General features: G+C 32.1%; 2 protein-coding genes across 2 annotated transcripts; both read right to left on the reverse strand.

The window, feature by feature from the left end:
- Window positions 1-1,457: 1,457 nt before the first annotated feature.
- On the reverse strand, window positions 1,458-2,412 carry LOC140885395 (uncharacterized). The gene has a single exon (XM_073292349.1). The coding sequence runs from the start codon at window positions 2,117-2,119 to the stop codon at window positions 1,586-1,588; it is 534 nt and encodes a 177-aa protein (XP_073148450.1). The 5' UTR covers window positions 2,120-2,412; the 3' UTR covers window positions 1,458-1,585.
- A 4,829-nt stretch (window positions 2,413-7,241) lies between these two features.
- On the reverse strand, window positions 7,242-11,190 carry LOC140880662 (cinnamoyl-CoA reductase-like SNL6). Its single transcript, XM_073285291.1, has 4 exons — window positions 10,834-11,190; window positions 9,330-9,511; window positions 8,133-8,327; window positions 7,242-7,834 (listed from the first exon to the last, which is right to left on the reverse strand). The coding sequence occupies exons 1-4, from the start codon at window positions 11,096-11,098 to the stop codon at window positions 7,388-7,390; spliced, it is 1,089 nt and encodes a 362-aa protein (XP_073141392.1). The 5' UTR covers window positions 11,099-11,190; the 3' UTR covers window positions 7,242-7,387.
- Window positions 11,191-14,483: the final 3,293 nt, after the last annotated feature.

Below are 14,483 nucleotides of genomic sequence, written 5' to 3' on the forward strand. Positions count from 1 at the left end.
AACCTGTGCTATAAAAAATAAATAACAAAATACAATAGATTTAATTATAGAGGAAAATAAATAAGAAAGATTTTAAAAACCTTGTCAACAAAATGAGTAGGGATCCCACTCATTGAAAAAGAATAAATTAAGTTATCATATACGGTTTCACATACGCTTATATGTAAAACAGGTCGACTCGATTCATATATAGAGTGAAGCGTAATATCAGTATCACAAAATAACCGATGACGCGATTTCACAATTGTGTTACTAAAATATGGAATGGAAGTAATATTATCCTTTCATTATTTATCAATAATGCGAAAAATATATAATTTTCACTCATCAATTTCGTAGATAATTGAAATCCAAGTTGAGGATATTATTCAGAGAATCTTCTTAATTAGATGCACTAAAAACCTGCAAATTAGCAACCTGCTAACCTTTACCAGAGAAGAATTTTTGTATTGCTCGAGAATTTAGCTACTCGGAGATATGATCTTTTATTCAATTTTGCATTTATATCGTCGTGATTTCAAATATTTCAATCCAATTATATATATCCTCGCCCCGATACCACATTTTCAAAAGGATGTATCCAATTTCAAAATTGTTTTATGAAAATCTCTATTTCAAATTCACCAATCCAATTATATATATGTTACCAAATATGGCGTTTACATAGGCTAAACAACTTTTTAGAACAACATTGATGCAAACATTTTAAGACACCGTTTGTTATCATGAAAGAGATGTATGTGAGATAAATAGAGGTATGATAAAAATATGATGAAATATAGATAAGTAATACATGGATATGAGTAATATGTTGTTTTGTATGTTTTTAATTTTGTAGGATTATTGTGTTTATTATTATAGAATATCTTAATTGCTCTTGTCAATTTCACATATACGACACTCATCTTTCACTAATATCATGAGTTGGAAGATATTTTTCATCAAACTCAATGTCATACTGGGCCATGAGATGACAATGAGTTAACAAAAAAATGAAAAAAAACATGAGATGAGTAAAAATTTGTGGATCATCACACTTTCATTCCATATATCAAACGATATCTAAATGTATTATCACTTATCAATGAATTACTCGCCTTTTAAATTGTTGCGGTATCATTTGGAAATTTTCTATATCTTATCTCAGTCATTTAAAAATTCTATAAATTCCTATGTAATTATCCTCTCCCTCTCTCTCTCTCTCTTTCTCTTTTTACAATTAGGTTTCTTTACACAATTGTGACAATAACATCGGAACATACCATTCATGCATGCAAAAAGTTATCCATGAAAAAAGAAACATAACCCTAAAACAACAAGTCATTTTCACCAATACCAAGAAAGTGACATCAAATTATTCATCAATAATAATAATAATAATTCATTCGCATTACACAATAGCAATCCCAACTTCCAAGCCCGAGGGGTAAAATGGACACTTACACAGTTACACTCACCCTCGGAAGCAAAAAAAAGCGACAAAAGAACCCATTAATCTTGCCGAGGTTTCGACTTCTGATAGGATGTTTTTTTTTTTTCCCCTAAATTTCTCCGATCAAAGAAAGGTGAATTCCCTATTTTGCCCCTACCCATTCAAAATATTTCCACTAAAAGAAACCCTACCAAAGGCCAAGTGACCCACCTCGTACAGCTCCAACCAGATCTCCTCTGCCGAGAAAACTGCGCCAAGATTGTCCATTCCCCCTTCTTCCCAAACAATTCCCGACGTACATTCCACGCTGCCCCTCTCTTTTCTCGAGGTCCCGCCGCCGCCGCCGTCTCCGGCGCCGTATCTCCGCCTCTCCTTGTCCTTCAGCTTCCGGGCCCGGCCCTTCTTCAGGCGGCGGACGCATCTGCGCGCCACCGCCCACGGAAGCTTCAGGAAAGTCAGCGTCAGCAGGTTCACCACCGCGCAGGGGCAGCAGCAGAGCGCCACGCAGTCTGCTATCACCCACGCCGTGCAAGACTGGCAAGACTCCCCGCTGCACGCCGCCACCGAATCTCCCTCGTCGTCCTCCACCGTGTGCCGCCTCCGGCGGTGGTGGTTGTGGTTCCGGAGGCTCCTTCCCACGGCGGCGCTCGGAGAAGAAGAAGCTGGAGATGGGTTTTGATCGTACATTGATATGGATCAATCTTTATGCTAGCTTCAGAATATAACACTCGATCTAATAAATAACTTTCCGATGGATCCCGAATCAATCAAAAATCAAAAGAAAACAAGTGAATTCTTCGTGGAAGAACAATGGGGGATTCCGATGATCGGAGAAGGGTGGCGAATGATCATATCCCCAATTGATCTCTTTAGAAAAATGATGGGATTTATTGGGAGTGAAGGATTGAATAAATACTACTACTCTGCCTTCAAACGTACGTACGAAATGTGGAGGAGTTGTTGTTTTTCGAAATATGGGAGTTTTTCAATGTAAATTATTCTTGTAATTCCAAAGAAATGCATCTGTTCATGTATTTAGTGCTGCGAAGGTTGACATTTTTGCTGAAAAGAGACCACGGAAACCGGGGACACCACGCGCACAAAGTGCCGCGTGGAGTACACACAATCTTGTACAAGTAATAAATACACTCACTCGACTCACCTGAGAAATCCTATAAAAATATTATAACCTCTTCTTGCATCTTTTTGTTATCTTCTCGTTTCGAAAATTTTAGATATTATATATATAGAGTTTTGCTATGTTGTCCACCTCCGGTATCTACCTATGAGGTGTCAATCATCTAATGGATGAGATGAATCATATGCAAATGATTCATCCAATAGATGAGTGACACCTCATAGGTGGGCATAGAGATGAACACCGAAGGTGGGCAGCATAGCAAAACTCATATATATATTGGAAATTTTGATATTATCTAAGGGAATGCAGATAAATATCATATTTTATCGAAATATTCATTACTTTGCTTTAATTAGATAAAATTTGATGTTGGTGTAAAAGTTTGGCTTCTTTTACAATTTTTAATTTTTTTTTAATTAGAAAGTCGGTATCATGACGTCAGTTATGTCAACGACAATACAATCGTTGTTGTGTAATTGTGTTGGTAATATCCGACACCATATTAATACTTCGGCAAAAAAGCTATTATCAGTGCGTAAGAAATAGTTCTGTCGTTTTATATTATTTTTCTCTAGTTTTTAATAATGAAATTGAATATCGAAAAAAAATTATTTTAATTATTACAATAAAAATTACTCCATATAACAATTATATTCGAACTACATATAACACAACTCGTTATCATGTCTCATTTTGAATATAGTGATGAAATATGGCTTGGTAATTTGGAATCATAAAGATGGCTGGCCATGTAAATTAATATTCATGTCTAAATTCGACCTAAAACATACACAAACATAGTCGAGTTTGAATAGGTATTAATTTTCCATTCAATGGGAGTGAATTGCTTCTTTTCCACTCTTAATAATTGCTAATATCGATAATTTTATTGACCACCATTTACAAAAAAAAAAATTTGCCATTATTAGAAAGGAATTATTTGAGTAATTTTTCAAGAAATGGACAGGCGAGAATTAATTGCTAGAGATGAAGATGTCAATTGATTATTTAGCAAGCAAAAGTTTTAATTTTGGCCTAAAAAATGAAACATGAAAGACATGACTGAGAGAGACATGCAAGACAGTACCCAATTTTGTGAAAGCTTAGCTCCATAGTAGAATGTCGTAATTTACATACATGACATCCCTTCATGTCTTTTATGAACAATCGTTTTCGAACAGGGATAATTAAATTTTCGTATTTTAATTTTAAACTATTTTTTTTAAAAAAAATATTGTTCAGGTGAAAGATGAATTTGCATTTTTAGTTTTTTAATTTTTTTTTTTAATATTATGACGGTGGACTTTCATTTTTACATGCAACTTTGTATGTTTTTTTTTTATTTTTTTTTCTTGGACCAGAGTTCGTCGCATGTGTTCGTCAGAAAAATGATCAATAATGAAAAACACGTATAAGTTACAAAATCAAAAAATTAAATAACATACAAGTTAATTACAAAAAATGAAAACTCACCACAACATGATAAAATTAAAAAAAATATGAAAATTACAGGACTAAAAATATAAATTCACCATTTTCATAACTAAAAATAAAAAAAAAACATATAAATTGTAGGATGAAAATATAATTTATATTTTTTTCAAATATATAAAATTAACCTTTTTTCACCGTTTGTTCGTTGACTCCAAACGGGTTAACTGTACTATCAATGAAATATTTTAAAGCAATAAAACTCCATAAAAATATTAATATATAGAATATATCATTCATTTTTAATCAAACAAATTTTACTCATACGTTTAAAAAAAAATTAAAAGTTTGTTTATCCCACTTAGTATGGAGTTTATGACGCACGCACACACACATATTTATCTTATTATCTTATTAAAGAAGAGCATCATTTACTAATCAAATTAAAATTAATTTGGTGAAGCCCAAGACGAAATATCTAAAATATTCTAAAAAAATAACAAAATTTCTTTTTCTATCTCTATCTCAATCTCAATCTCAATCTCTATCTATATTTTAAACTTCATTTGTTCATGATTCTTTTTATTTGTGTGCCTTGATTTTATTTTAAATTTAAATTAATTTGAAACAATATATATATATATATAATAAATAATATTTATATTTTAATCACACACGCAACGCGTGTGCAGACGCGACTAGTACATACATAAAATAAGAGCATCATAATTGGTTTCTCATGAGACAAATTTTTTTTTCTCAAAATACATCTTTCCCACAATTCTATTAATTTTGAATTGAAACAAATTACAATTCACTCATATAAACCCTCAAATAAAATTACTTTAACCTCAATATATAATTCACACAAAAAATTTGCTTATATATATATTTTTGTGTTTGTGTGATGTGTGCGTCTAGGTGGCTGGTTCACATGTACATATGTGGGGATTTCAACATGTACCATGTGAGAGTGAGCATGTGTTTTAAAAAATGCAAAAGTACTATTCGACGATATTACATTAATCTATATACATATACATAATTAATTGATGGGGAATCATTTATTGTAGTTTAACTTATCGATAAAAAATGAGTTTTTTAATTTATTTTCCTAGATAGGTTTTAATAAAATCATCAAATATAATCACATAATTCATAAGATGTTGAATTCGTATTATATTATTATCCTCTCCTATCCCCATTTAGTGACCTTTCAACGATACAAGAGTTTATCCTTTTATATGGCATGAAAGATCAGGTTACATTAAATTAATTTGCACGTAATGTGGTGTTTTAAATCTTAACAGTATTAAGATTTGTTATTATCAATCTTCTAAAAAAAGGGTAGGCAGTAGACGGGCGGTCACCCACTCCTTAGCGCCTAGCCAGCTAGGCGGCCGCTTAGTCAGAGCCTAGGCGGTTTTTTATTTTTAGCCTAAATATTTAATTGTTCTAATCCGATCTATCTTAATATTTCTCCAATAATTTTTTTTATTGAATTCACCTGCCTAAGTGGTGTTTTTTAGTCTAAATATCTAATTATTCTCGTTCATCTTAATATTTCCCCAATAATTCATTTTTATCGAATTTAAACTCGAATTACATGATATATTTTTCCTCTTCATCTGATATAAATTGATGGACAAATATGTCAAATAATATTTTTTTAAAATTAAAAATATTATATGTTAATCTAGGCGATCGCCTAGTCAGATTTTGAGGCGTCTAGGCGGCCTAGACAACCAATTAATGTAATAACTCCCAAAAGGTTCAACTGTCTAAAAATCGGAATCGTGGACAACTGAATAGTGCCTAGGCGGTCCTAGGCACCACATTTTAGAACACTGATTATTATATAATCAGGATGAGTAGGTTTCTTTTCTTCTTTATTTTCCTATTATTTTTTTATTGGGTACGAAGTTTTCTTTAACGTCGGATCCAATTCAGGCATCTTCTTTGTTGTAAGATGTTTATGTCACTATCTATATCATTAGAGACATTGACGTCTATATTAATATTTCGGTGGTCATTAAAAATTATAAGTTGTATTGAGTGAAAGATGAATGTTCATATCAAATGTGGACTTGGATTACTCAAAATATTGGCAATATTATGGAGTATCGTCTCCAAGGGAAATTATGAACAAATTAATCAATTTGAAAATCTCTCACACCTCAATATTTTTAAATTATAAGTTGTCTTGTAAGACTTGCTCTAAATGAGAATGGCAAAAAATATAAGAAAATGTAATAAAATAAAATAAAATAACAAGTTCCAAAGAGAGCATGGGGATTCCACATGGGATGTTACCTAGAATTAATCTTCAATTATGGCTTCATGGGTCCATTCTTGGCTGGCCAGACGTAACACACACTCACCTGACCATGACCTGACATCAGGACAAAAAAATGTTTATATTTAACTATTAACCACTTAATTAATTAGATTTAAACTCGCGTCAGATAATTTCAAAGATCAATTTTCACTTAATTAATTAGATTAAAATTGGCGTCAGATAATTTTAAAGATGAATTTTGTGATATAGATTTTCAACTCGACTAAAAAATATATTACTTTTAATTATAGATAAAGATTGGATAGATTTTTTTTATGGATATAGATCCGAGATATCGCCTCGCAAAAGATGTATTCATTAGTTATACACAAATAATAATAATAATAATAATAATAATAATAATAATAGTTCTGATCAAAATCCCATTATTTTATGTTTCTTTTAATTTAAATGTGTGCATATCTTTTAATAGTTCTGATCAAAATCCCATTATTTTTATGTTTCTTTTAATTTAAATGTGTGCATATCTTTTGATTTCTGAATTTTTTTTTTATCTTAAGATATATGATACACCACAGACACGTCGAGTCGTCAGATGTTTAGATATTATTATTGAAATTTAAACTCTGAGATTGGATTCGATTCGATTAGTCTAACTGCAATTAATCCAGACCTGGAAAACTAAATTATTTTTACATGTACGAAAAGTTGAATAAGAAGATTTAATCAAATTTATTATATATTTTACCTATATTTGAGATATTTTTGTAATTTAAAAATTACATTTTAATTAATAGTACATTATACCCAAGCCCAAAACTTTGTGCAATATATTTGTCAAAGGAAGCTGCAATAATTTGAAACTGACTTAAACTTGTAATTGGATATACAAACATTATCATTTGTTTGGAATCTCAAACTCCTAACATCACATCATCTAATAAATCTTTGCCATTTGCACATAACTAAAAATGCTTTGATCAAATATGGTATTTGCCATCTATGGAAAAAAGCGTGGTAGATAACACGATATCATACACCTTTCGAAAGATCAAGAAAAACTCAGAATCCTAACCTCTATGACTTATTCATCGTTACATCTTCGTGTTCTCGATATCAAGTTAACAAGCCTTGCATTTGAAAGTTCAACTCGAGCCCCGTTACTAGAAGAGGCACCACCTGTAATCGAGCTCATGTTTAAGCCCGTTTCTCGAGCCAGCTCTTCTATCCCATCTATGCTGTCCAATACTTGATCAAAGCAAATATATCTCCCACAAGCTGCTTTTTTCATTTCTTGAAATACTCTTACATGCGCCTTAGCCAATCTGTTGATGTCGACGGTAGCTAGCAATCCCTTGGTATACATTTCTTGGATTCCTTTAAGATAAGCAAGTGTAGGGGTTGGATTTCGATGGAAGAATTTCGGACCCGTGATAAGTCCCGGGCAAATGGTGGCTAGTTTCAAGTTATTCTCCTTTGCAATCTCCCAAGCTGCCTTTTCTGCTCTTAGTTTCCCCAGAGCATACCATAGCTGCATTGTTTTAGAAACAAAATGCTTGCTACTTTAACAAGCAATTCCTCATTCGGAAAGGTGTTTGATGATTAGGACTAAGTGCTAGTGATGTAGTAATTTCAGATGTAATAAAAGTATTATCAGACTCACATGCACAATCGCACCATTGACATGAAAAAAAATGAGTGAAATTTTATGTAAAGTATTTAAAAGATTTTGAGTTTAAACCCATCCACCGAGGATTTACTCGTCCATATCGACCCATAATGGAGAACTAAGACTGAGAGGGAGGGACCATTGATGATTTTGGGAGTACCTTCTTTTTCAAGCAGACAGATTCATCACTCCAGCATTTGTGATCAATCCGGTTAAAAGATTCATCCCAAGAATCATCTTTCCAGATGCAGGTCAAAAGTGAGGAAGTTAGTACACAATGTCTAACAGAAGGTGAAATCCCACACGCCTTTATGACGTTTTTGCTTGCATTCACTTCAATATTGGACATCACTTTCTACAAAGAACAAAAGAGGGCAACATAATTATTTTTTTTTGACAGGAGAGGGCAACTTAATTATTGAAGTACATAAGAATTCATATCGTTTTTATTTTCAAGTAAGATTTTGAACAGTTTCTTCAACTGGTTATTTACACAGGCTTGTATTGGCTAAAAACTTGATCGCTAATCGCTATAAACATTTCCCAGGACATATACAAAAATAAAATTAAAACAACCATATGGGCAGGTGCAGAAACTTGAAATTCTAACAATTTTTCTTTTTTTTTTGTTTCTACACGTGTGCTACCCTGATATGATTCTTGGAAAACCAATTACACTAACATCAGGGTACTGTACTTGGATCGTCTAACAATGAACACTTGACTGGTTAAACTAACGAATAAATGTTCGATTTCTTGCCTATTTATATAGAAAGTGAAAATAGACAGCATCACTGTCAACTTTAATCTTATGAATAAATTAACCTAGGTTTGCAATATAAATCTGAGGCTGATGGTCTAGTCAAGAACTGTGCTAGTGCTTGAGCCAACTTGATAGTTCATTTTCCTATATTCCTATACCTGTCTCGAGAGCCTCAAGGTCTAGTTTTTGCTTTTAATTAATCTATACGGGCGCTGCCTACTTACATTAATACTTACATGACAAAACCAAATAAGTGGTGATCTAAACTTGTCATCAACCACATCCCACCGGGGGAATGTATCTAAAATGTGTCTAAGAAAACTCAATGCTCACCACTTAAATCTGAAGTTGGAGATTTACCGAAGTTCCATATCATATAAACGTTACTTGGTTAACTATAGTCATTTTAGATGTGGCTCGTGAGCCCTTGGGGAGTCTCATCAAAGTAGAGTACTGTCTATGACAAAATGCATCTTCTTATGCTACAAGATCAATCGGGGAAATGAGTGGACATGGTCTAGTAAACAAGAGGTGGATTAGTGTGAGGAAGGGAATTAAGGGAACATTGAACAAACGAAATAGAAAACAACTCACAGTATAACCGGATAAACCAGCAGGGTCAACAAAACCAGCGGTATGAAACACACCACAACAACCATCAAATGCTGCGGTTAGGCTTTCAACATCAGTGAGCTTAGCCATGACTACTTCAACAATGCTGTTGGTTAATCTCATTTCACCAGAGTTTTCCATTTCCGTCAGCTTTTCAATGTCTTCTGCTTTTTGCATTCAACACCATCAAATTAAATTCACAGGCCAACGGTAAAAAGAGACTCAAACACAAACTACAGACATGAAGATAATGGCATGAAGATTTTTTGAATGGGGTAACCCATGAAACTAAATATTTAAAATGCTATGGCCCTTCTTTTTAAACAAGAAACACGTGAAATGATGAAAATTAGTGCATTAGAAAACAAATACAAAAATGAGTGGTTATCAATATGTGGGCTGTTGCCTGTTAATTAGGACCCATGAAAAGAAACTCCCATCATTTTAGGGTGCAATGCATTTTAACCTTGTGTTTACAGGAATTAATGGCAAGCACCTCCATTTATGCAAAATTGACATATACCTACATAAAAATTAAACCTGAAAATTAACTTCCTAAAATTTCCAAATGGTTGAAAATAATACAACATTTTTACAAACATTAATTATAGTCGATTATTTTATTACAAAAACTCTTATGAAATGGTGTCACAGGTGATTATAGCGGAGTATTTTATCATAGAAACACATGTGAGTTGTGAGACTCCGATCCAACCTATAAAAAAGTATTAACTTTAAACCCAAAAAATTTCTTTTCGCTCTAAATATGGTTCCGTGAGATGATCTCGGTACTCTTATTTTATTTTACTCCTACAAATTTAATTGCAGTATAAATTAATGAAATGAGGTTTTGAGCAACAGGGAAGGGAAGAACATTCATCACCCAGTAAAGTAAACTAACACGAGGATGTTGTACCAAAAAAGAAACATAAAATAAATATAAACTGGCGGGCACATATTATTATGAAATGATTAAAATTTAAAACAGCGTGAAAAGTTGGATGAAAATTTATAATTTAAGGAACAAGTGGGCATATAATACGCAAGAGCATGGGAAGCACCGGAAATTGAAATTTTTTTAGTTGACTGGCTCAAAGCTTTTCACAAGTAGCAAGTACGACGGGAAATTCAACTGGAATTTGCGCCAGAAAATGCAACGATCATCCGTTGTTATCACCAGTTAAACAATGGAACATCGAGAAACCAAATCATCCAAATCTCGGATCAATCATCAGCACTAAAAACATGGCCCGAAATCACAAGACAGAATTCAAAAAAAAAAAAAAAAACAGAACAGAACAGAACAGGGGGTGATTGCCAGAATCATCGAGCAAAACTGGCCCAAAATTAAAACAAATCAAAGTCCGTAATTCGTAACAACAACTAAAACCCTGGAAATCAACAGTTTGATTCATCTGCAGCACGAAGTAAACAAATGGAACTATCTATAAAGGAAAAAAATAGCTCACGAAAAGCACAATTTCACCTTCGTTATCGACGACAATCCTCACGGAGTAGCCATCAACCAGGAGCTGGTTCACTATAGCGATTCCAAGATAGGATACGCCACTGGTGACACAGACCAGCTTGTCCAGTAACAAGTCGTCTTCCGAAGCTCCCGCCGACGCATTTTCTCTGCCCTTAAACCCATCGTCGTCCTTCCGGCGGTGCACGGCGGCGCAAGACAACAGCATCCGCCGGAACTCCTCGAGCTCCGCCTTCTGGGTCTCCTCCAACCGCACAAAACCCATTTCCAGAATCACGATGATGATTGTCACTCGTGATTTTACGTGTGGGATTTATTGGGTTTTGGATGGAGAAATTAGCGGGGATCATCCCTTTAGCGCCGCTCGCTTTACTCGCTCACTGATTGGCTCCATTGATATTTTAAAAATCTTTATTAAACCGTAAATTAATTTTACATTTTTTATTTATTTTTGTCAAAATCTATTAATTTAGATCTTTTATTTTTCCATTGATATTTTTTAAAAAAAATTTGTGTTCTAGTAAATGTTAGAAAAATGGAAAAACAGTAATGTTTTGTTTTATCTATAAAAATAAAATCGACTAATTTTCAGAATATTGTTTGGATCGGAAAGTCATTTGTGGAAATATTTATCTTTATTTGCTCATTATTCGAAATAATGTGTCCCGTACACGTTTTTATTTGTATAATAAATAAATAATATATTCAAGTGTTCAATCTTTCGGACAATATGTTAAATATGGTGTGAAATTTATTACTCAGTTACCATAATTGCGAAAAATGAAAGCAATAGTTTTTGGACCAAATATTTTGAAACTAAGGCAAATATTCCTTCCAAACAAACTAAGGGAAAGATAACAGTTTTGAAGTTCCAAATAAAGTTTAAAAGATAGTTATAGTAACTCAATGTGGTTGATTTTTTTTTTAGTCACACACAAAAAAAAATTAAACTAAGTGGGGAAAATAAGTGGCATGGGAAATGGTGGTCCAAATTTAAATCTTCTACTTATCTTTTGTTCTGTTTCAATATAATTACGTTAGATAAATTAGTTAGCACTAATAGCGTTGTATGTATGTTACTTCCGGCAATAAATACCAAATATGAATTCAAAGCATGGATTAGTTTTTTACTCGGACAATTTAAATATAATAGCTTTTATAAGAAATCAATTTGATCTAATTCTTAATGCCCCGACTTTTATATTTATGATATCCACCTATTTTTTCATTGTTATCAATATATATATTTATATATTTATTCGATTGACATGCAATAATTGTTCATGTTCAGTAAAAACAATCGAAACATGACATTTGAAATTTGAATTATTGTGCAATGCATAATTTAAAATATTTATGTTGCATCGTTGCTACCGACTATAACTTTTGATTAATCATATAATTGGTAATAAAATCAATGTCACGAATTCGATTCTTATATGTTACAAGAAGTGCAGTTGCAACGAGTATTTAAGTTTGGCGACTTGATAAAATGATTGGGAAGCCGGGAGTGAACCGGCTGGCTAATAGGAATCGGCTCGGCTTGAAAGGGTCAAATGTGTTGAACGGCAGGTGCACTGCGCGTGGATGGCGGCGCAATGGATCGCAACTGAATAAGGTAGATGGCAAATATATATATTAATAAAAACCTATATATATCTACCACGTGGGTCTATTGGATGCTACTCATATTTATTTCATTTTCCAGCCAACCCTATATGTGTCTATCGTCGGTGCAGTCCTGTTTGTTTGGATGTTTCTCAATCCAATCTCGAATGAAATCCATCGACAAATTACAATCTGAAAATATATAAAAATTTGAAATAAAAATTATAGAATTAATAATAAAATTTGATAATTTTAACCAAAACGTAAATCGATTCACATAGATAACCAAAATATCTTTTTAAAAAAAAAAAAAAAAACTAATAATAACCATACAACTAGATTATGAGGTGGGCTAAGTGACGCGAATCATACCGTGAGACACAATCCCACCAATAAAGTAAGGACGTCAATTCGAGTGAGTTGGTTAGGTTTGGGTTGGGTTGACAAATATAATTATAAATTTTTTTAATCCGAACCCGAATCAATCCGAAAATGATCAACTCAAACCCGAACTCGACTAACCCAATCAACCCGAACCAAACCTATTTTATTTTTTTAAATTTTTTTAACAAAATTATTAAATAAAAATTCAAAACACACAATAATAATATTAATATTTAATTTAATCACATAATAACAAAATCTAAGCTTATATATAATTTAAATTTGAACTTTTAGTTGTATAAAATTTAAAGTATACTTATTACAAAAAATAAAAAAATATTTTAAAAAATAAAAAATTGTACAAAATAAACATTAAATGAAGAAAATCTATTATATCAATCTATAATATATATTTTTCAAACATATAACGTATAAAAATGTAGTAAATTTATCTTAATTTTATATAAAAATAATAATAATTAAAAGTTTCGAGTCAACCTGAGTTGAACCTAACCCAACCCAAACTCGATTAATTTTTTCGGGTTAACTTTCGGATCAACCCGATTCGAACCAAACCCAAAAATCCCCAACTCTAACCTAATAATTTTTGGTTTGTGTCGTATTGAATTGACAAATTAGATTAAGTTTTGACGGTCCTACAATAAAGTCGCTTTACATTTCACTTGACTTAGTAATTTTGTTCGCCCCTGAAATTTGCAATCATGGGGAGGACGCCCCTCACTTTTAACACTTGTTTTATTGGAATACAGATCTTATCCTCGAGTCAGTGTCTAGAAAATATACTTGATGGGGATATTTATTATTTTCTTCGTTTCAAGGTCCATTTTATTATTTTTTTTAATCTCAAACATATATATATATATATATATATATATATATATATATATAGATTTATACAATATGAAACAATCTTTTTTACGCAAAGAAAAAAATATAAACAATCTTACGGGTTACTTTTGAGAGATGAATCTCTTTTGTATTACACATAAAAAGTATTACTCATTAATTAGGCTTGTTTGTGTTTTCATACAAATTAAGAACGTTTTTAATAAAACTTTGTAACGTAAATTTTTATTTTGTTCTTTTTTAATGAAATTTTAATAGAATAAAATAATTATACAATTAGTTATTGGTATTAATTTAATAGACGAAAATTGGTAAAAGAGTAGGAAACATAATAATAAATATATAAACTACACTATGTAATTGAAACAAATGAAAAAAAAATATGTAGCCTAAATGAGTGAAATTCAGGGAGTACTTTCTATCCCAAAAATATTACGTTATTTTTTTTTTATTTTTGAATTAATTAAATAAAGTTAAAATAAAAAGTTTGTAATGATATTTTTTTTAAATATTTTCCTTAAACTGTATGAAAAAACACAACATTTATAATCATGACAAGTGAGTATACAACTATAAACACAACATTTATAATGAGTATTCTTTAACTTGAGGGTTATTCGGTCCTACCCATGAGTTTTACCCTATGAGATGGGTGGAAGCACATGATTGATCCAAATTATGTGGGCCTCACATGATTGATGTGAGACCCACATAATTTGGACCAATGAGAGTGTTCCACCTATCCCATGAGGTAATACCAATGAATTAAGATCGAAGTTATCCTAACCAGG

The sequence above is a fragment of the Henckelia pumila genome, chromosome 2 (genome assembly GCF_033568475.1).
Source record: "Henckelia pumila isolate YLH828 chromosome 2, ASM3356847v2, whole genome shotgun sequence".
Taxonomy (NCBI): Eukaryota; Viridiplantae; Streptophyta; class Magnoliopsida; order Lamiales; family Gesneriaceae; genus Henckelia; species Henckelia pumila.

Bases quoted from the DNA above. Each gene is read 5' to 3' on its own strand.
- LOC140885395 (XM_073292349.1), bottom strand. From the start codon at position 2,119: ATGTACGATCAAAACCCATCTCCAGCTTCTTCTTCTCCGAGCGCCGCC.
- LOC140880662 (XM_073285291.1), bottom strand. From the start codon at position 11,098: ATGGGTTTTGTGCGGTTGGAGGAGACCCAGAAGGCGGAGCTCGAGGAG. The intron at 8,328-9,329 runs GTGAGTTGTTTT...TGTTCTTTGTAG, and splicing joins CTGGTTTATCCGGTTATACT to AAAGTGATGTCCAATATTGA. The intron at 7,835-8,132 runs GTACTCCCAAAA...AAAACAATGCAG, and splicing joins CTGTCTGCTTGAAAAAGAAG to CTATGGTATGCTCTGGGGAA.